Below are 19,625 nucleotides of genomic sequence, written 5' to 3' on the forward strand. Positions count from 1 at the left end.
ACTGAAATCCACCTCCACTGTTGATGCTAATTAACTACGTCTCCTGCTGCCTGTTTTAGTGCATACTCTCGTCACACTTCTTCACGGAATAGCAGGGGACTCACTGAAAAGAAAAGGTCCAATCTGTGTGCCCCGTCAGAGACGGAGTCAGCGTCACAGTTCGAGCCACCGCAGCCGCAAACAAAGTCCCAATGCCAATAGCAATCCCCAGGACCTCAATTGAGCCTACCATTTCTGCCCGCAAGGATGACAACAACAATGAGGATGGAGAGAGAGAGAGAGAGAGAGACGACGGCCATAAAGCGCTCGAAGCGTGAAAAACAAGGGTGAATGGTGGAAAAGTTACAGAAAAAAAGCATTAGAAAATATATCTGGTTGGGCTTAAAAAGCGCGCTGTTGATTGTTTTGCTGGATAACAGCGAACCCCGTTGCCAATCTGGCCCCAGCTCCATCTATCTATACATATATATATGTATATGTATATGTGTATGTACATATTTATATGTATGGCTCCATGCTGCCTAAGGGTTGCTCTGCTGCTGGCCAAAAACTATTTGGTCTATCTGTGCCAGTGGGCAATCTATTGCTATAAGTATATCTAGCTGGATATATCGTGGCCCATTGATCGGGCCATAAACAGCATTTTTGTCCGACTCATAGGCAAATCATATAAATTATGCTCAATTCTTGCCGTTGCCTTTTAATAAGCATAAAACCTTATGATATGTGAAAATGTGCGCGCGTAACAGCAACAACAAGGACAGCAACAAGGACAACAACAAGGATGACGTCTGAAGACGTTCAGGATGGGGAGCACATTTTTGGCAGCCTCCAGCTACGACTACTTTATAATGGGTTTATTTTTTTGCAGCTAAGCAGGCGGATTTTTAAACTAAGCCGAGAGCTAGGATATTTTTTGCTGTTGTTTATCGTTTGAGTCACTTTTTAATACATTTATCACCTTTGGCCTGGAAGGAATTCAAATCGGTAAGAGAAGTATCATTTTGTAGCATAAGGTACTGCTAATAGCCTAAGGTAGTTGATCAACGAATATCGATTAACAACTTTATTATAATTATTGGTTTCCCCATACTAACTAACTAACTTGATAAATTTTGATTTGAAAACGATAAATATCGATTTAAATAAACTTTTTTCATACTTTTCTGAGTTCTAACTGCTTTTTAAGTGCTCCAATATAGCTTCACTGAAGTAGGATTAAAAGAGGAGTAAACAAAGTTCGATTCAAGCACACATATTTTTAATGGAAGTCAGCTCAAATGTACCCCAGTTATGCTCAGACTCGCCCAAAGCTGCAAACTGCCAATCAGTGCAATCAATTTCAAAATTCTTCTTAATAATTCGTTTGAGCATCGCTTTGAGCAGCACTTGCAATTGCTTGCTATCGATTGGAGTCCATCGTCGCCATTGACAGCTGCTTATTGAAGTAAGCTATTTGCTAAAGCCCAACTGCAAATCCTGTCATTATCCTTGGCTGCCAGCGCTTCATCCTTTGCCACATTACCACCCACTCCCGCCCCTTCACGCCAAATGCACAAAAATAAAACGCGCTTTGCAAGTATTTTGTTTGTTTTTTTTTTATACATTTTTTTCAGATTTTTTTCATATTTTTATTCACTATGTTTTGTTCGATTTTTTTTTGTTCATATTTTTTGGTTTTTATAATTTTTTTCATTTACTACGCAAGTTCGCATTTTCATTAATTTATTTGTTCTTCATTTTCTTTTCTCATGTATAAATTTGTCATGTGTTATGAAAATATAATATAATATACTTATGTACGTTTATGTTTTACAGAATGCTTGGCTTTTTCTTCATCATCTTTATCATCATTCGTCTTCATCTTGTTTTTTAAGTATTTGTTGTTGTTGTTTTTAGTAACTATGCATTTAACTTTGCCTTTCGCCTTTTATTTTCATTTTGTATTATGTTTATATATATATATATATATATGTGTGTGTGAGTGTGTGTACTTGTTGCTGTATGTGTGCATATATACGCCGCTATAATGCTGTATTATAATTATAATAATAATAATAATAATATATATTTGTATATATATAAATCAATTTGGTTCAAGTACAATATGTATATATATATATTTATATATATGTATGTATATAGTTTTTATATAGCCGCTGTACTTGTAACTCAAATGGAAACCACGCATCGAACTGAAGACAATTTTCTTGCATTTTATGTTAGTTACTTTAATAATTGCGTAAATTCTTTATTTTTATTTTTGTAATTTAGAAATTGACTTTTTGCTTTTAAATATTTTGCAAATTGACTTTCTGAAGGCAGCTGCCAGCAAAGTAAAACAGCTGCATAATAATTGATTTATTGTATGTAGGTGTGAGTGTGTGTGTGTGTGTGTGCGTATATTAATGTATGTACATGAATGTCATATACATAATGCCATACAATCTTTATAAAATGTATAATGTACTAATGTGTGTATATATATATATGTATGTATATGTATATGTATATAAATCATTGCATAATAAACGCATTTACTTGTTAGCTCTCGCTCTCGCTTTCGCTTCTCTCTTTCACTCTCTGTCTTTCATTTGTATAATAATAATAATAATAATAATAATAATAATAATAATAATAATAATAATCATCATCATCATAATAGTTGCGTTTATGTATATAATATTAGTTTGGTTTCTCATCAATATGCAATGCAATAAATATACATAAGTATGTATATATGTAAGTATGCATGTGTGTGTGTTAATGTATATGTCTGTATATAAGTCCGCGTGTGTGTGTTTGTGTATATATATCTTGTTATTAATACCCGTTCACAATCTGAAAAGCGAGTATATTGGCTTCATACAAAGCAGTCCCCAGTTAGAGACGTTCAATATACTTGCATCTATATCAGTAAGCATATGACATGTTCAGATTGGTAGCTCTAACTTATGCTTCTTCACCAAATAGAGAACTTCAGCTTTTCTTAAATTCTGAAACGTGAACGAGTATTAGGCAGTCGGCTATGCTACGACTGCAGTGTACTTAGTGTGTTTATATATCTATTTTCGTGTGTTTCTTTTGTATGTTCTAGGTACAGAATTCTTGCTGGCTCACTAAGGTGCTTAGTTACTTATAAATGTAGCTGTATATTTTTGTTGCCTCTGCTTCTTCTTCTTCTTCTTCTTCTTGTTAATAATAATTAATTTGCAAACTCTACTTTTCTCTACAATGGCTACGCTTGTTGTGTATGTATGTATGTATGTGTGTGTGCGTGTGTTTGTCTGTTTGTGTGTGTGCACTAAGTTAAAAATTATTTATTTCTACGCTACTTCAACTATGTTTCATGTGTATGTGTGTCTATCTGTGTAAGTATTGCTTCTTTATGCACCTTTTATTTATGCAATAAAAATAAACATAATTCGAGTTGTTTTCTTTTTTTTTTTTCATTCATATTTGTTCGTTGTATAAAGTACATCAATTGGTCTCGTCAAAAGCAGCAGCACAAAATGTTGCAATAACAAATATGCCAAGAAAATAAATCATATATAAATATACATATGTCTATATATGTATATTGGTAACTAATAATTGTTAATCAATTCATTTTGCAGCTACATTCAAAAATTGCTACGAGCTTACTTCATTTAGGTATTTATTTTCTTGGTAAACTAAAAGCTAAATGTTAGTGTGTATATATATATATATTGTATATATACAGCTCTATATGCATGCTTTTGAGTATGTATATTAGTATTTCATTAATAATTTGTCGGTTTTCGCTTCACTTAATGCATTAGTTTAACGATTTCCCATTGCTTATCTCATTGATACATGCGCTAATAATACTTGTTTTCGGTTTTGCCTTAATACGTAATGCTCTATTGCTCTCATTGCTCATTGTTCATTGTTTGCTTTAGTTTATTATTGCTGTTGCTCTTCGTTGTTGCTGTTGTTGTTGTTGCTCTCTTTCTTGTTTACCATATACAATATTTTTGTAAATAAGTTGTTTTCTTTAATCATATATCGAAGTATTAAGTCTTTTATTTGGTTTGTTTGTTGTTTTTTTTTATTCGTTTTTTTGGTGTTTTTATTTTTGTCATTTTATATATTTTTTCATTTTCTTTTGAAAACTATTTGTGTTAACGTGCTAAGTCTTTCTTTTTTTTGTTTAAACATTGCTTTGTTGTTGTTGTTGTTCATAATTTAATTTATACAAAGTTTTTACTACGTTGTTAGCTTTAAAAAAGATTAAATACTAATAATAATAATAATTTTCTATATACAAAAGCCAGCAAATTAAAATTTTGTAAAAAATTTCAACCAACAGAAAGAATCGAGGAGGGGTCTGTGCTTTAAGAGTTCTATTTTTCCATTGTTACTTTTTATGAGTTTTTTCTTCATTTGGCGCTGACCTAACGAGCGCTCGTTAAAAAAGAACAACAATGTTAGAGAAAGATATTTAGAAAGAGACAGACAGAGAGAGAGACAGTAGTAGAGTAAAGCAACAGATAATGGAAAGGAATGAATCATGAATGCTAATGCTAATGCTAACCAAAATACTGCATTCAACAATTTTTTTTGCTTTTCAAAATTTTTAAAGTTGCGCTGGTATACAAAAACTATTTTCATATATATATAAATGTAATCAACTTTAACAATTTTTTGTTATTTTTTTTTCGCTTTTTTCTCATTTAACAATATATGCCTTGATCCTTATTTGTAAAAGAAAACCTATAACATGTGCGTGTGTATGTGTGTGTGTGTGGTTCAAAATCGATTAAACCCAAAATTGAAAACCATAAGAACGGGCACAATTTTTGAAAACAAAAATGTAACCGCCGATTTTGTTGGAGTAAAGCTTTTCCAAATATCATATATATACATATGATATATATCTCATCTATATAGTTGTATATATATGTATATGTATGTATATATGCTAATGTACTACGTGTTGCATTTGGTTATATTAAAAATTTCAAAATTTGAAAATTTCAAAATATGCATTAGGGTTATTCCCCCGATCAATTTATATGTATATATAATATATTTTTACAACTACCTTTTATTGCTTCTCGATACACGTTATGTAGTATTTTGTTGTTGTTGTTTTTGTTTTGTTTTTCTCTTCCTGGAGCTCATATATTTGTTGAGCAAAATTAATCAGCTTTTTGAATCAATGTGTGTGTGTGTGTGTGTGTGTGTGTTTGTGTGTGTGTGGGAATATCACAACATTCGAATTGCTTTGCCTATTGACCTGCTCTCAACACAAATAATTGCCACAGGGTATCTATATATATTTAAGAACACTTTTTCAGCTTGAGTTAAGCAAAGAGTCCAGTTGGAAAATCATAAAAGGAAATATATCAAAGAAAATTAAAATAAAAAACCATTTTTGTTTTGTTTTTTGTTGTATTGTGTAAGTATTTATGTATACATATATATATATATGTATATGTATTGTATATTTAAAACATTATAATTGTTTTTGTTTTGTTTAAATACAAGTGTGCTGTGTTTGCTAATTTTAAATAGTTTCAACCTTAGATTTACTTAAATTCTAATAAATTGATTAACCATTATTTTTATTGCTTTCATTCACATAATTAATTATGCATTTAAGTTGTTGTTTTTTGTTTTTCTTTTTTGTTGCTGCTGTTTACATTGTTATACAAAATTGTAATATTATTGCCGGGCTTTAATTAAACATGTTTCGCCTTTTGTAAATCTTAATTTAACTTTAAGCGTACGAATAAAATTAAAAACAAAAAATAATCAATAAATAAAACAAATACCAAATATTCAAATATAAACAACACTGGCCAGCAAGGTGTTCAGTAAGTGCTGAATAGGAATCTTGGATGGAATGTAGAAGTCTCGGGAACAATAAATATACATATTTTAAAAATTGTATTTTTTTCGTTGCATATATTTAAGCAGGAATATTATAAATCCTATAGTTGTTTATTTTCAAGCTGTTTAAAGTAAAAATCTGCAAGATTCCATTTCAAGCTCATGAGAAACCATTTCTTGCTTCTTGGCTACTGTTTTTTGTTGGCCAGTGTAATCTTTGGTAACTATGGCTTTTAAGTAGCTTCTCGCTATTTGTCTAACTTTGATGCACTTTGCACTTTGCCTTTTAGTTATAATTGAATATTTGTTGTTCGCCTTTTTTGTTATTCTTTGATTTTGTTGTTGTTGAGTATTGCTTTGGTACTTTAGCCGATTTCGATATCGATGCCGTTATCGTTATCGATTATTGCATAAAAGTTTTCCGCATGGGAGCATGGGGAAACTCTTCTTAGCGCCTACGTTGTTAACAGTATAAAAATAATTTTGTGATGATTATACTTACTAGGTTAACTTAGGCGTACATGTATACTAGGTCTAAAATATTTATGTATATATTTTATGCATGTGTATATATAATTGTAAATATTACGCAACTACATACGTATGTTCTAATGTTTGTATATAACTATATATATGTATGTATATATAGATTCCTTTTCGCTCGCTTAGACATACCAACAACTGGGTTTTGTTTTTGTTTTGGTTTCAATTTGGTTTTTGACTGAGTTTCGATCAAAACTTTTTGCTACTCTTTAGACTAAGTACTCTACGACAAAGTTCGTTGCACTTTTGTTGTTGTTGTTTTTTTGAGATCGGTCGCTGAAGCTGATTTCAGTTGAGTGATATATTATAGATGTCTATATGGTAGATTAGGTTTAAATACTATTTACATATGTTTGCTTTTGTGCTGGGGTGTAATTGCGTATAAATGAACATATGAGCTACATAATATAAATATAGGTTTAAGTAATATCGTACTAGGTAAGTTGCTTTTCGAAGAGTGCAAAAGTATTTTCTTTGTTTGTTGTTTTTCTTTACGCATGGACGAAGTGTACTGTTAAATGCTTGAGACTAGATCACACTCGATATTCATATAGATTTTCTTCATCTGGCTTTTTGTTGTTCTTGTTTTTGTTTTCTCTCGTTCGGTGAAGGGCGATCGAATACGGATTTGAGTAACTATATGGGTATATAGGCTACAGCAAATCATGTTTGGTCTTATCGTTTTTTGTTTTGGTCACTAATAGAAACACTGGAACTTTCTTAGGGCGCCCTTTAGTGTGGTGTATGATACTAACAGGATCTTATGGAACAGATTCGGAGCTATACACAAAATATCAAATATTTTGCTCTCTCATAGAACATAAAGTTCCCAACTAGCAGAAAAACCCGTTTCATTTTCATCAATCTTCAGCTTTTTTGTTTCTTCTCTGTCATTGATGATAAAACTCCCTTTACGATCATATCATAATTCTCTTTTGGCGATTTCAGTGTATTGTCATTTGGACCACAACAGAATGCAATGCTCTAAAACTAAACACTGGTATTTAAGCGGAAATGTATTGAAACTTTGCCTTCGTAAAAAATTAGAAAAAATTTGCTGTTAGACAGAGACTAGAAATTTTCTTGTTCTATCATTTTATATTCCTTTTATAAATATATACATATATAATTAATATTATTTGGTTTTGAATTGCCTGGAATGCTAATTGACTATATGGCTAAACGCAAATTAGTTGCCCAAATCTCATTGTAATTTTTGTTAGTTAACCCCTCTGATTCTTCTATTCTTCTTCTATTTCCCATGTAACTCTAGCCTTTAAAATCATAAGAAAACTCAAACAAAATCAGAAATTTTCTTATGTGCCAATAATATGCAGATGTTTTATAATATACGATATATCGTAATATTGCTTTGCGTTCTCATTTTGATTAAACTTGTTTTTGAATTAAAATGCTTCTTTTACGTGCTTAAATGTTGCTATGTGACTTAGTTATATAAAATGATGTGAAAAATGTGGAGCTGAATTTTGTATTAGTTATAGTTTTAGTATTTTTTTTTTCGTTTTGTTTTTGTTTATCGTCTACTCTCTGGCGCTACTATATACTGCTTATAGATAGACTGCCCTTAGGATCTAATTCGTTGTTTGAGAAACATTGCATTTGCTTTTCGTATTCGTTGCATTAAATTTGTTTTAATCACTTCGTCTTCGATTAAAGATTAAAGAGAATTTTCTTGGTATTTTTGGTTAGGATATAGAGTTTTAGAGTGTAGAGTTTTAGATTTTAGAGTTTAGAGTTTAGGGAGTAGAGCTAAAGACTATAAGTTTTTTGATAGCTACAGGTTATAGTACACCATTTGTATATATGTATGTGTATGTATGTATGTGTGTAGTTTTGTTTAGATAGTAATAGAGAGAGATACATATATATATATACATATGTATATATAGATATAGAATTGCTCAAGTTCTCAGGTTTTAAGTTTTTGCAATTACTGCAAAAGGCTTTCTGTGTGTGTATGGGTATCAGAAGTTCAGCTTCTTCTCCTTAAGTATTCTATTTTTATTCAATTTGTTTTTTTTTGGGTTCTAGGAATGTTTGTTTTTGTTTTTTGTTCAACTCGCTTAAGACTAAAAGAAGAACGAGATTAGGTTTACGCTAAGTGTATTTAGCTATCATTTTTCTTTCATTTTGTTTTTGTTTTTTTTTTGTTTTTTAATGGTTTTCTAATGCGAATTTCTACAGTCTCTGTGTTACTCTACTACACTTGCTTTTGGACGTATTGTGATCGTATTCTTTATATATATATAGTTGTATATATAAAAACTGCTATCGATAACTGACTTTCAACATTAACGATCAATTAACAAGGGCATTGCTTTTACTTTGTTTTTGTTTTGTTTTTGTTTTTGTTTTGTTGTTTTTGTGTTCTTTTGTTTTTCTGTTTTTTGGCAATGGCACACTTACTCAACATTTAGATGGCATAGGTGATGCCAACACCTGACACTCCGACAGGTGCCTCCACCTTGACCCGTTCGAGGAATTCGTGCGGAGGCGAGGCCAAGCTGGCGCCACTCTCGCTGTTGCTATCGGTATGGCCATGCAACGACATGGCCATCATGAGCTCCTCCTCGTCCTTGAGGCAGGCCGATTCCAGATGCTTGTTTAGGTACGATTTCAATGCGAATGTCTTGTGGCAGCGCTTGCACTCGAAATTCTTGTCCACCGAATGCGTCTGCATGTGAGCTCGCAGATTGGAGCGATCGGCAAAGGCTTTGCCGCAATGCGCACAACCGTAGGGCTTCTCGCCTGTGTGGGAGCGCAGGTGGCCCTGCAGCAGCCACGGCCGTGAGAAGAGTTTGCCGCAAACGCCGCAGCTGTGGGAGAGCTTGTGCGTGAGCACGTGCATGGCCAGGGCGGGCATCGAGACGTACGCCTTGCCGCAGGTGTGACACTTCTTGGCCGACTGCGAGTCGAGGGAGCGATGCGTCTGCTTGTGGCGCGACAGATTGCTGGAGGTGGCGTACTGCTTGCCACACTCGGAGCAGGTGTACTTGGTTTTCTGCTGATCCTGGACAACGACGGCGGCTGGATCGGCCACATGCTTGCGCTTGGACCGTCCGTCGCTCACAAAGAAGGCCTCGTAGGTGTAGGCAACGGTTTTCGCTGCCTGCCCGGTCGCATCGCCATCGGCGTCTGTGTCTGGCTCGGCATGGCAGTCCAGCGAGAGACCCAAGCCCAAGCCCAGGCCCAGGCCATGGCCGCTGTGCAGCTGATTGGTTGTGTTGCTGTTCTCGTTCTGCACATTGCTGCTGCTGCTGTGATTGCTGCTGTTGCTGCTGTGTATGCTGCTGCTGGCACTGGAAGCATTGCTCAAGGGTCGCTGTTCATTCACCACGCTGGCTGCGGCAGCTAGCTCCGCAATCGTTGATGTGGTGCGCAAGTGTTGCTGCTGCAGCGGCAGTGATAGCGGCAACAGTTGCTGCTGTGGCTCATGCTGCAGTTGCAGCTGCTGTGGCTCATGTTGCTGCTGTTGCTGCGGCTGCTGCGGCTGCTGCTGCAGCTGATGTGGCTGCGTGGGCGGATGAAAGGCTGTCGAGGCACTCAGATCGAGTATGGCGTGAGCTGCATGCAAATCCTCCTCGGCCGGCACACGCCGGCGATAGCCATGCGTGGGCTTGTCGTCCAGCGAGTAGGGCCTGTAGATGTCCTTCTTCTTTGGCGGCAGCGACAGTGTGGCACCTGTGCTGCTAAAGCACTTGCGCTCGCTGCTCGTCTGACCAGATTCCATCTTAATGTGCAGCATGCCCGGACTGAATCTATCGCCATTTGGCGAGCACGAAGGCGACGATGTGGTTGACGACGGCGGTGTTTGATAGGCAGCCAAATGTTGCTGCTGTTGCTGTTGTTGCTGTTGCTCACCTGTGTTGTTGCTGCTGCTGTTGGCTGCTGCTGCCACCAGCGCTGTCGCTGCTGCCCGTATGACCGTTATTTCGCTCTCCATGCGAGGCAGGTACGCGGTGTAATGCAGCGGCGACAGCTCACGTGTGTAGCCTGCAAAGGGAGCGAGAAAAGAGGCCGAGATAAGGTGAGAACTGAGTTGGATGAAATATGTTGATGCTGATGTTAAATAATTGTTGCATACGCTCAGGGCATGGAGGTGGCATGGAAATTCGTATATGCTATGGTAGAAAAGGGAGGAAGGGTAGTAAATCTAACGTGTTGCAGCTGGCAAGCAAATGTTGCATATTTAAAGGGACGTTGGACGTGGCCAAGAGGAAGTTTTATGGAATTATTTAGACAACTTTCAATAACAAGGTATGAAGCTCAGGAAAGATTTAAAGGAAACTTAGAATATATATGAGATATTTGTAATAACTCAGAAGAGTTTTAGTTAGAAGATAGATGTTAAAAGATTAAAGGTGAAAGAATGTAAGTAAAGAATGCAATTTGGTTATAGAATAATCTCAGAAAGAGAGAGCGTGAACTTGTTTAATTAATGAATTAAGTTAAAGGCTCTTAAGGTCATGTAAGATCAGGTTGATAATATTTTAAATTTTTATTTTAAAAATCTCCGAAAATTTTATATGAATTATTTTGACCTGAGTTTATTTACTAGGTACTCTTAACACATTTGCTATTTTCATTATCTATATATTCATTATATTATATTCAATATCTATGCAAAATATATTTCTCTCAACAGCTCATTAGTTTAGAGTATGAATAAAATCTAGGTAGTTCCCATTTCAATTCCAAGCAAAAATAATTTGAGTATTTTAAATATATGTGAATTGATTTATATATAATATATATATTCAATATATCAACTATACTAACAACTATTCAATTACATCTTAGATCATATTTGGGATGCCTTTCATCACTTACCATTGTAGACATTGGTTGCGCCACGTGTCGCTGCCTCCGGCGAATGGGGCGGCGGACTTGGAGCTGTGGTGCCCGCCGTTGGGGAGCTGGGGCCCCAGCACTTGGCCGTAGTTGTTGCAGTGGTTGTTGAAGTGGCTGTTGCTGTTGTGCTGTTGTTGCTGTTGTTTGTTGCTTCTGTTGCTGCTGTGGCGGTTGCTGTTGCTGTTGTGCGTTGCTTGTCGGATTTGGTCAATAGCTTGTCGCCCACAACATCGATCTCCTCATCATCGTCCATGGTGGAGCGACGCGACTTCAGATTGGGCAATGGGGATAGTTGCTCCTCCCGTGGAGCTGTTGCTGTTGGTGTGTTGTTGGCATTATCCTCGCTGTTGCGATCCAGCCAAGGATATGCCTTCCATTTCTTGGCAATTAGGCAGCGCGGCATTTTGAGTAAAGTTTAGTTGAGTTGATTGATTGATTCAAGTTGAGTTGAGTTGATTGAGTGATTGAGCGTTGTTTTTGGTGTTTTTCCTTTTAGATTTAGAGGCAAGTTTAGTGTTAAGTGCTGAAGCGAGTGTTTTCTTTCGTACGAGCAAAGACCTTCGTAGTGGGTATTTGGTTTTGGTGGCAAAAGCGGAAAGGAAAATTATTGCTGTTCCTATTTCGCATGTGAAAAATATATATATTTATATAGATTGGCTCGCCGAAATGAATAGAGTTTGTTTTTACAGTTGTCTTAAATAGGGTTTCGCATAGTTGCGCCTCCCTTTCCTTCTCTCTCTCTCTCTCTCTTTGGGTCTCCCTTTATTAAATCATATTTCAATATTTTATATTGCTTTTTATTGTTTCACATATGCAGGTCCATATATACATAAATGTTGTTGATAAATTGGTTTGCGGTTCAGTTTGGGGTCTTCGATTCGGTTTTTGGTTAGGATACTTCGAATTTCACAGCCACTTTACACATTTCTGCGCTTTTATTTCAAGCTCTTCAAACGGCAGAGAGTTTTATAGTTCTCAACTTTTTCTTTTTTGGTCAAGTTTTCGGGTTTTTGTGTGTGTTATTTCTTTTTTTGGGGGGCTTTGCGTTTGCGTTGGCTGCGTGTGGTTTATCGATTTTTACATTTGCGTTTACGTTTACGTTTTTTTTTTTTGTTTTTTTACACAACGAGGGAGAGGGGGTCTTAAAACATAACGGTTCGGTCAACTGTTAGGGGTTTACATGGGTAATTGTATTGCTCCATATATAATATACAGATATCCTTTGGCTTTTGCAGTAAGTTGTTGTTGTTGCTATTGCTTGTTGATTTATTTATGTTTTGTTAAACAATTTTCGAAGCAAAATATTATTATTGTTGCCGAACAAAATGAAATTTTGATATTTGTTTATAGTTTTTAGTTGTAGTTGTAGTTCATAGTTTTTATAAAACAGAGAAAGTATAGACGTTAAAAGTTGTTAAAGTTTAGATTAGTTGACACGAGTTGTTGTTGTTGTTGTTGTTTGTTGGTTGTTGTGAAAAGTTGAGTTGAGTTGTTGTAATTATTATTGTTGTTGGTAGAGTGAAAAAATTGATTTAGGAGAAAATATAATATTATATAAGATAGAGAAGAAATGCGAACGAACCGAACGTAAGCAACTCTTGAATGCTTATGAGAATATAACTGAACGAAACGTTGCTTATAAGGGTTGCCGAACGAAATCGAAACGAAGAGAGCGTAGCGAAACGGAACGTCCTGGCATAGCCATGGAACAGCCCCTAAACAACCCCCAAACAACAACCACAAAAAGCAAAAAACAACGTCGCTGGCGTAGCTGTTGCGTGTCTTTTAGGGCAGCTGCACACGTACCAAAGGGGAAGGCACTTCAAATATTTACATCTTAATTTATTTAATTAAAATTTGTTTAAAATTATTTAATTAGGTAAAAATAATTGAAAAACAAAAATTAATTGCAATTTTTAAATTATTTATTTATGGATCATGCTTGAACGTGTATGGGGCTCCAGCAATAAGGAAATGTGTTTCATTTTACCATTTCGTTTCACTTCGCCTTTTTCCTCCAATTGTTGCGTCGTCCCTCTCTCTCTCGCTCACGCTCCGTGGCTCTGCGGCGCTGTCTCTCTATCTCTCCGTCTTCGGCACGGCTCGTACCTGAATTGTGGAATTGGCTCATGGCTCCTTTTTTGTTATTGAACAAAAATATATTTTTGGGGGTGGATTTTTGCAACAGCGTCTCCTTTCGTATGTGGCAGTTGTGCCGAGTTAATTGCTCTTGCTGTTGCATTGCATTTGTTGCTGAACTTTGATTTTGAACAAATTGCCAAAAATGACGGGCGACCGAAGAGAGTGGCGCAGAGCAGATCGTCGCGAAGAGTGGGTGGGGGTGGGTGGTAAGGCAGTAGGAGGGTCGATAGGTTAGGTGGCAGGGGCGAGGTGTAGCAGCAACAGTCGTTGGATTGTGGCATTGTTGATTGCTAGCAGCCGTAGCAGCAGCAAATGGAAGAGGTAACGAGCGGTAAGCGGGGCAAGCCGCTGATAGTGGGTGGGGCTACACGCTGGCAATACATTAAAGCATTCCTCTTCGGGCGTTGGGCTTTTTTGGTATATCAAAGGTCAGGATATGTTTGAAAATTTACGATTTCACTCAAGCTCGAGTTCAAAGTTAAATTAAAAATATATGAGCAATGTATATATAGACATATATGTATAGACGGTTATATATAGCTTCGCTCTATGTGCGATGGAAAATATCGTTGTAAGCTTTTAATAAATATTAATGGAAAAGCCAGTCGTAATTGGGTTGTTGACTATAAAAAGTCTATGTGTATTTCTATGATTTGTCGGCATTTGTAGCGCTAAAATGCAAGGCAGACGAAACTTTTGTTTGGTCTAAAGATTTGTGACTATATTAATTGAATTTAATAAAACAAAAAAACTACAAAATTAAATTAAATTGAATTACAAAAAGTCCAAATAAAATCGCGATAAAGTAACTAACTGAGTAATGTATCATTAAAATATTGTATTAAAAATAGAAAATTATTTATAAATAATATTTATGTTATTAATACATAAATTATTATTATAAATTATAAAGATGAATTTAAGAAAATATATATATACATATATCTACATATAAGACTCTCCTGGCTCGTCGTTCTTACTCTTTCAGCACGAGACTTGGATAATTAATAAGGACGTAAAGTGCCGAAAAAAGAGAGCAGAATTAAGAGAAACTTTTATTTCCTGCTCTGCTCAACTGTCGCTGCGAATGAGCTTAGCAGGCTATGAAATATGATTTATTCAATTAACATTTTTGTATTTGATTTATTTTTTTCGGCCCCTGCGCGGAGCTGCTTAAAAGTGCTTCAACATTTTAGAACGCATTTGACTCGTTGAAAGGAAATAACATATCGCAGCTTATTTGACAGATGGAAACCCCTTTTTTTTATATGGCCTCTTGAGTATGGGACTATTAAGCATTTGTTGTTGTTTGTTGAGGAAAAAAAAGCCAAGAAATGCCAATCCATCTAGCTGTCAGACCCTAAGGACCTCTTAGCATATACAACATACCATATATTCCTTGAAATGTAACGTACAGACCATCTGTGGAATTTTCGTTGCACTAATTACAATTGGGCACCTCGATGGAAGCCCTAAATATGCCACCAAGTACCAAGTCCTCTTAGTGAAACCCATGAAGCACATTGTAAACTCCCTCTTACGCTCCCTCCCTCTCCCTCCTCTACCTCTCTAACTCTCTCTCTTTCTCTTTCTCGTCGTCCTGCTCTAAATTGTAATCTGCTTTTCCAGCTAAGAGCTGAGGCAAGCTTGTCGGCGACCCTTTGCGACGCCAAAGTTGTTGCGCTTCGCTAGCCGCTTTAGGGGGTGGCAACCGTATGGAAATTGAAAATGGCTATGAAAATATGATCGCGGATCGTTGGGCGAGGCACGCGCAGCCGCAGATGCACTGAGGCGAGCAGCGTACATACATAATGGCCATATGGCCGTCGGCTGGGCTGGGTAGGAGCCACGCGTCACGACAGGAAACCAAATTATGCAGCCGACGCAAAGCGAGATTCGTTCACCTGGAACAAGGAGCAAGAAGCAAGGAGCACAACAGCGTAGTACACAGGACAATATGGTTACAGCTTTTCCTGTTTCCAAAGCGTTATTAGCGTTAGTTTAAGGGTAAAATACACTTATACAAAAGGTGCAATCTAGGGCCCAAACATACAGACTACTAGCGGGGATCCAGTTGAGCGCGTTTGCGAGCGTGCAAAAAACAGGAAATGCTCTACAAGTGCAGCTGCCCAAAAGACTGGCCTAAAGGACACCCAACACTCCGCCTGTGGGTGGGGCGCTGCGCCTGCAGAAATTTGTCAGCTTGCCAAACGCTTTTGTTGCTGTTGCTGCTGTTGTTGCTGTTGCTTGTGCCTTTCGCGTTGCCTAGCGAAATAGAACGAGCTGCCAGACCCCCGCTCACCCCTTAACATGAGTCAACATGGCATATTGTTTTTGTGCAAATGTATGTAACAGGCAGCACAGGGCTCGGCAGACCCTATACAGTATCTATGTATATTATATATTCTTAGTCAGCATAACTGATATGAGGCGATTCAGCAATGTTTTGCATGTCTGTCTGAATATGCGTAATACGAATATCCTATAAAAGCTAGAGAGTTGACAAATAATTGAAATCTTATTGGGTTGTCTAAATCTTTATAGAACTTTAGTTATTAAGCATATCATAAATCATCTTCTGATATATACAGAATAAAAGTATTCCTCTTTCAATACTAGTTTCATCTGAGAGAAGGTAGAATTTACACAGGGTTAGTATATCCCACTCTATCACGTTTATTTCTTATTTCCCAACAATATTTTCAAATTCGAATCAATCTAAGTCTCCCATATCTCTTCAGATATGTCATTCTGGATCTAAGATCTATGTATAAGTACATATTGAACTAATCTCCAATATTGTCCAGGATAACTTCTAGTCGAGCAGTCTCGATTAGAGCGCACTCACACTCCTTTTTTGGCCACTAAAATGCCGCATTCACGTATCGAAGCGAAGTGTGACGCTCGCTTGTGGCACGGGCCACGGAAGTGGCAGCTGTAACAGGAATAGAAACAGCAACAGAAACAGAGGCAGACAGAGCAGAGAGGGAGAGAGAGAGGTGGAGAAAAAAAGGAACTGTTGATCCTGCTGCTGCTGCTGCTGCTGCTGCTGCGCCCATTGTAAAGGGTACCAGGTGTTTGGCATGCTCTTTCTGTTTTCCTTTCTATGATGTATTAAAGTGGAAACAAGCACGAGCTGTATATATCCCTCTCTCTGTCCCTCTGTCTGTCTGCCTCTCTAATTCTCTCCACTTGTCTGACTGTCTGGCAGTTTGAGTTTTTCCCAAATACTATTTGTTCCTGTTTCTGCTATAATTTCATTGTTACTCCTTTTTGAACTGCTTTGCAACCACCCCATCAGCGTTATCATCATCATCATCGTCAGCAACAGCAACGGCAACGGCAACATCATTATCATCGCCATCAGCAACAGCAGCAACAGCGGCAACAGCGGCAGCAGCAACACCACCCAGCAATCAACCCCCTCGCAGCGTTTGCCATTTGGCGTCTACATAGAAACAGCAAACAGGTAAAGCAACAACAGCAAAAATAGCAACAACAACTACAACATCAACTACAACAACAAGTACAACAACAATTGCAGCAGCAACATTTCGTGTGCCTGTTTCATTAGCAATAAAAACAAGAGAAATAAAATACTACAAAAAATATGAATGTTCCAATTGGGTGAAACCGACTAGTAGTTATCCTGATACTACTAGAAACTAGATACTAGATACTAGATACTAGATACTAGATACTAGATACTAGATACTAGATACTAGATACTAGATACTAGATACTAGATATTAGATACTAGATGCTAGATACTAGATACTAGATACTAGATACTAGATACTAGATACTAGATACTAGATATTAGATACTAGATGCTAGATACTAGATACTAGATACTAGATACTAGATACTAGATACTAGATACTAGATACTAGATACTAGATACTAGATACTAGATACTAGATACTAGATACTAGATACTAGATACTAGATACTAGATACTAGATACTAGATACTAGATACTAAATACTAAATACTATATACTAGACCTACTATTAGTTATCCCTATATAAGGTTGATTAGCTTCAGCGAAACTCTCAGCTTTTAGCAAACCTGTCATACCCAATTTATCAGTTTCAGAATGGGCATAAGAACAACTACGTTTACGTCATCGCCAAATTGGAATTTACTCGTTTTTCGAAAACTTATTAGCATGTCCTGCAACAGGATACAACAAGAGTTGGCCGTTTTTGTTTCGTGGCTCTCACTTGTGCGGATTCTTGCGCTGGACACACGCTCCGCTGCCAGTGAGTGTAATTTGAAACTTTGTACTTTTTAATTACAATTGTTGAGCATTGCGAAATCTCTGGGCTCAGAGCTGGCAATGAAGATCCTACGAATCGGTATATGCCGGATAAGCAGCTGTTGCTGCAACAATAAAAGGTCGAAGTTCACAAATCGTTAGATGTGAGATGAGTTCAAAGACCTTGTTGATATGCGTGTGTGTGTGTGTGTGTGTAGAGGGACGGCACGGGACGAGACGGGTTTTTGGCTGAGAGCCAGGTAGGCAAACGGGTCCAGCAGAGCCAAATACGGTAGCCTGGACGAGGCTCGCCCAAGCAACGATCCTGATGCGACGACGGGACATCATTTGACGATCTACACACACACACACACCCATGCATGGCTGCATGCATGCATATAAATATACGAACCACAACAGCAACAACAACTGGATTTTGGTGGTGATATTTGCCTCATTGATGGTGATTGTGGATGCTACTCTTCGTCGTCCTTTTACTTCTCTTAACTAACAACAGAAAAAAAGGGCGAGACGAACTGTGAGCCGAATGCGCGCGCGGCTTTTCATTCGATTTTTCAGCAATTTTCCCGACAGCTGGCCAAGCGTTTGTATAATATGCAACAACAGCTGATTCCTGACCCTGGGCACGGGTATCGGGGCTCTTCTTATGCTATGCAGCTTGGGTTCAAATTCTCTCGTCGCTCGACGGCTGCACCCAGTTCTTATATTACAATTCAGGTTAGTGCCCTCGCTGCATTTTTATGTATACGTGTGTGTGTGTTTGTATTTTGAACTCATCAACTAATGGCTGATTGTGCAGAGCCAGGCATCAATTTGAATATGGACCTCAATAGAAAGGACCTCAATTGCCTATACTTCATTGATCACTCAAGCAGTTGATTCCATTAAACTTATCAGGAAATTTGCTTTATTGTGGTTTCTCCTAGGTAGCGCCGCTTGTCTAGACCTGATCAGATTTTAAGCTTCGTATCGAATTGAGAACCTTAATTGAAATATTTATTATTTATAGAGAGAGAGAGGAGAGAAGGAGAGATCGAGCGGCAGATGTTTTTACACACATTTACGAAAGTGAAATAAGCATATTAGGTTTTGCTGTCTCTCAGTCTGTTTGTGTGATTGCAAGCTATTGAAGCTTAAGATTAGAGTGAGAGAGAGAGATAGAGAGATAGAGAGAGAGAGAGAGAGAGAAAGAGAGAAAGAGAGAGAGAGAGAGAGAGAGAGATATGGAACATTTATGTACGTATTACTTAACCGTATGAATTCACTTTTGTAAGGTCTTGTTGCTTATCGATCTAAAATAAATTTGTTGAGTTTTCTTTAGCTAAAAACAAAACACATTTTTAAAATCAATATCAATATTTATCTATATAAGACAGTTGAAGATTATATTCAAATTCAACGTCTGCGCCCTTTAAAATTCCATTATTATTTTATTCCGAATTTATATATATGTGTATAGGAAAGTGTTTATATTTTCTATATTCAGGCTTTTACATTAGTTACTTGTTACACTCAGGCAGATATTCGCACACACAGACACACATACACACCCACAGTCATACAGATTCAAGCCAAGCATAAAGCCAATGGTGAGAGTACTCGCAAGTAGTTTCGACTATCGATTGCCGCATGCAACAAGAGCACTTAGTGATATCCTGGCAGACAATACAAAGGATACATGTGTGGACTTGCATATGAAAGAGCGTTGTTTCCGTTTCGTCCTTTGCAGTGCTTGGCAGCTTGGCAGCTTGGCTGGCTGGCTGGCTGGTTGGCTCGTTGGCCGCAGCCTCTCATCACAGACTCATCTCATCTGTCCCATCTGTCCATCCGTCCGTCTGTCCGACCGCCTGCCTCTGTTCTCTTGTATCTCGAGTCCTGTATTGAAATAAATTCTCAATGAACGCGCCCATTTCGATGGGCCTTTCAG

The 19,625-nt window shown here is 37.2% G+C and overlaps 1 protein-coding gene and 1 long non-coding RNA gene across 2 annotated transcripts; one reads left to right on the forward strand and one right to left on the reverse strand.

The window, feature by feature from the left end:
- The first annotated feature begins 1,269 nt into the window (after positions 1-1,269).
- LOC149091339 (uncharacterized) lies at positions 1,270-4,259 on the forward strand. Its single transcript, XR_016196626.1, has 2 exons — positions 1,270-2,508; positions 3,725-4,259. It is a non-coding gene; the product is annotated as an uncharacterized LOC149091339 (long non-coding RNA).
- scrt (scratch) lies at positions 3,430-12,900 on the reverse strand. The gene is made up of 2 exons (XM_018100629.3): positions 11,254-12,900; positions 3,430-10,416 (listed from the first exon to the last, which is right to left on the reverse strand). The coding sequence occupies exons 1-2, from the start codon at positions 11,675-11,677 to the stop codon at positions 8,837-8,839; spliced, it is 2,004 nt and encodes a 667-aa protein (XP_017956118.1). The 5' UTR covers positions 11,678-12,900; the 3' UTR covers positions 3,430-8,836.
- Between the last annotated feature and the right edge of the window lie 6,725 nt (positions 12,901-19,625).

This window comes from Drosophila navojoa, chromosome 4 (assembly GCF_054131105.1).
Source record: "Drosophila navojoa isolate 15081-1374.11 chromosome 4, UAZ_NAV_1.0, whole genome shotgun sequence".
Lineage (NCBI taxonomy): Eukaryota > Metazoa > Arthropoda > Insecta > Diptera > Drosophilidae > Drosophila > Drosophila navojoa.

Coding starts and splice junctions, on each gene's coding strand:
- scrt (XM_018100629.3), bottom strand. CDS start 11,677: ATGCCGCGCTGCCTAATTGCCAAGAAATGGAAGGCATATCCTTGGCTG. Junction 10,417..11,253: donor CGCAACCAATGTCTACAATG/GTAAGTGATGAA, acceptor CTCCCTTTGCAG/GCTACACACGTGAGCTGTCG.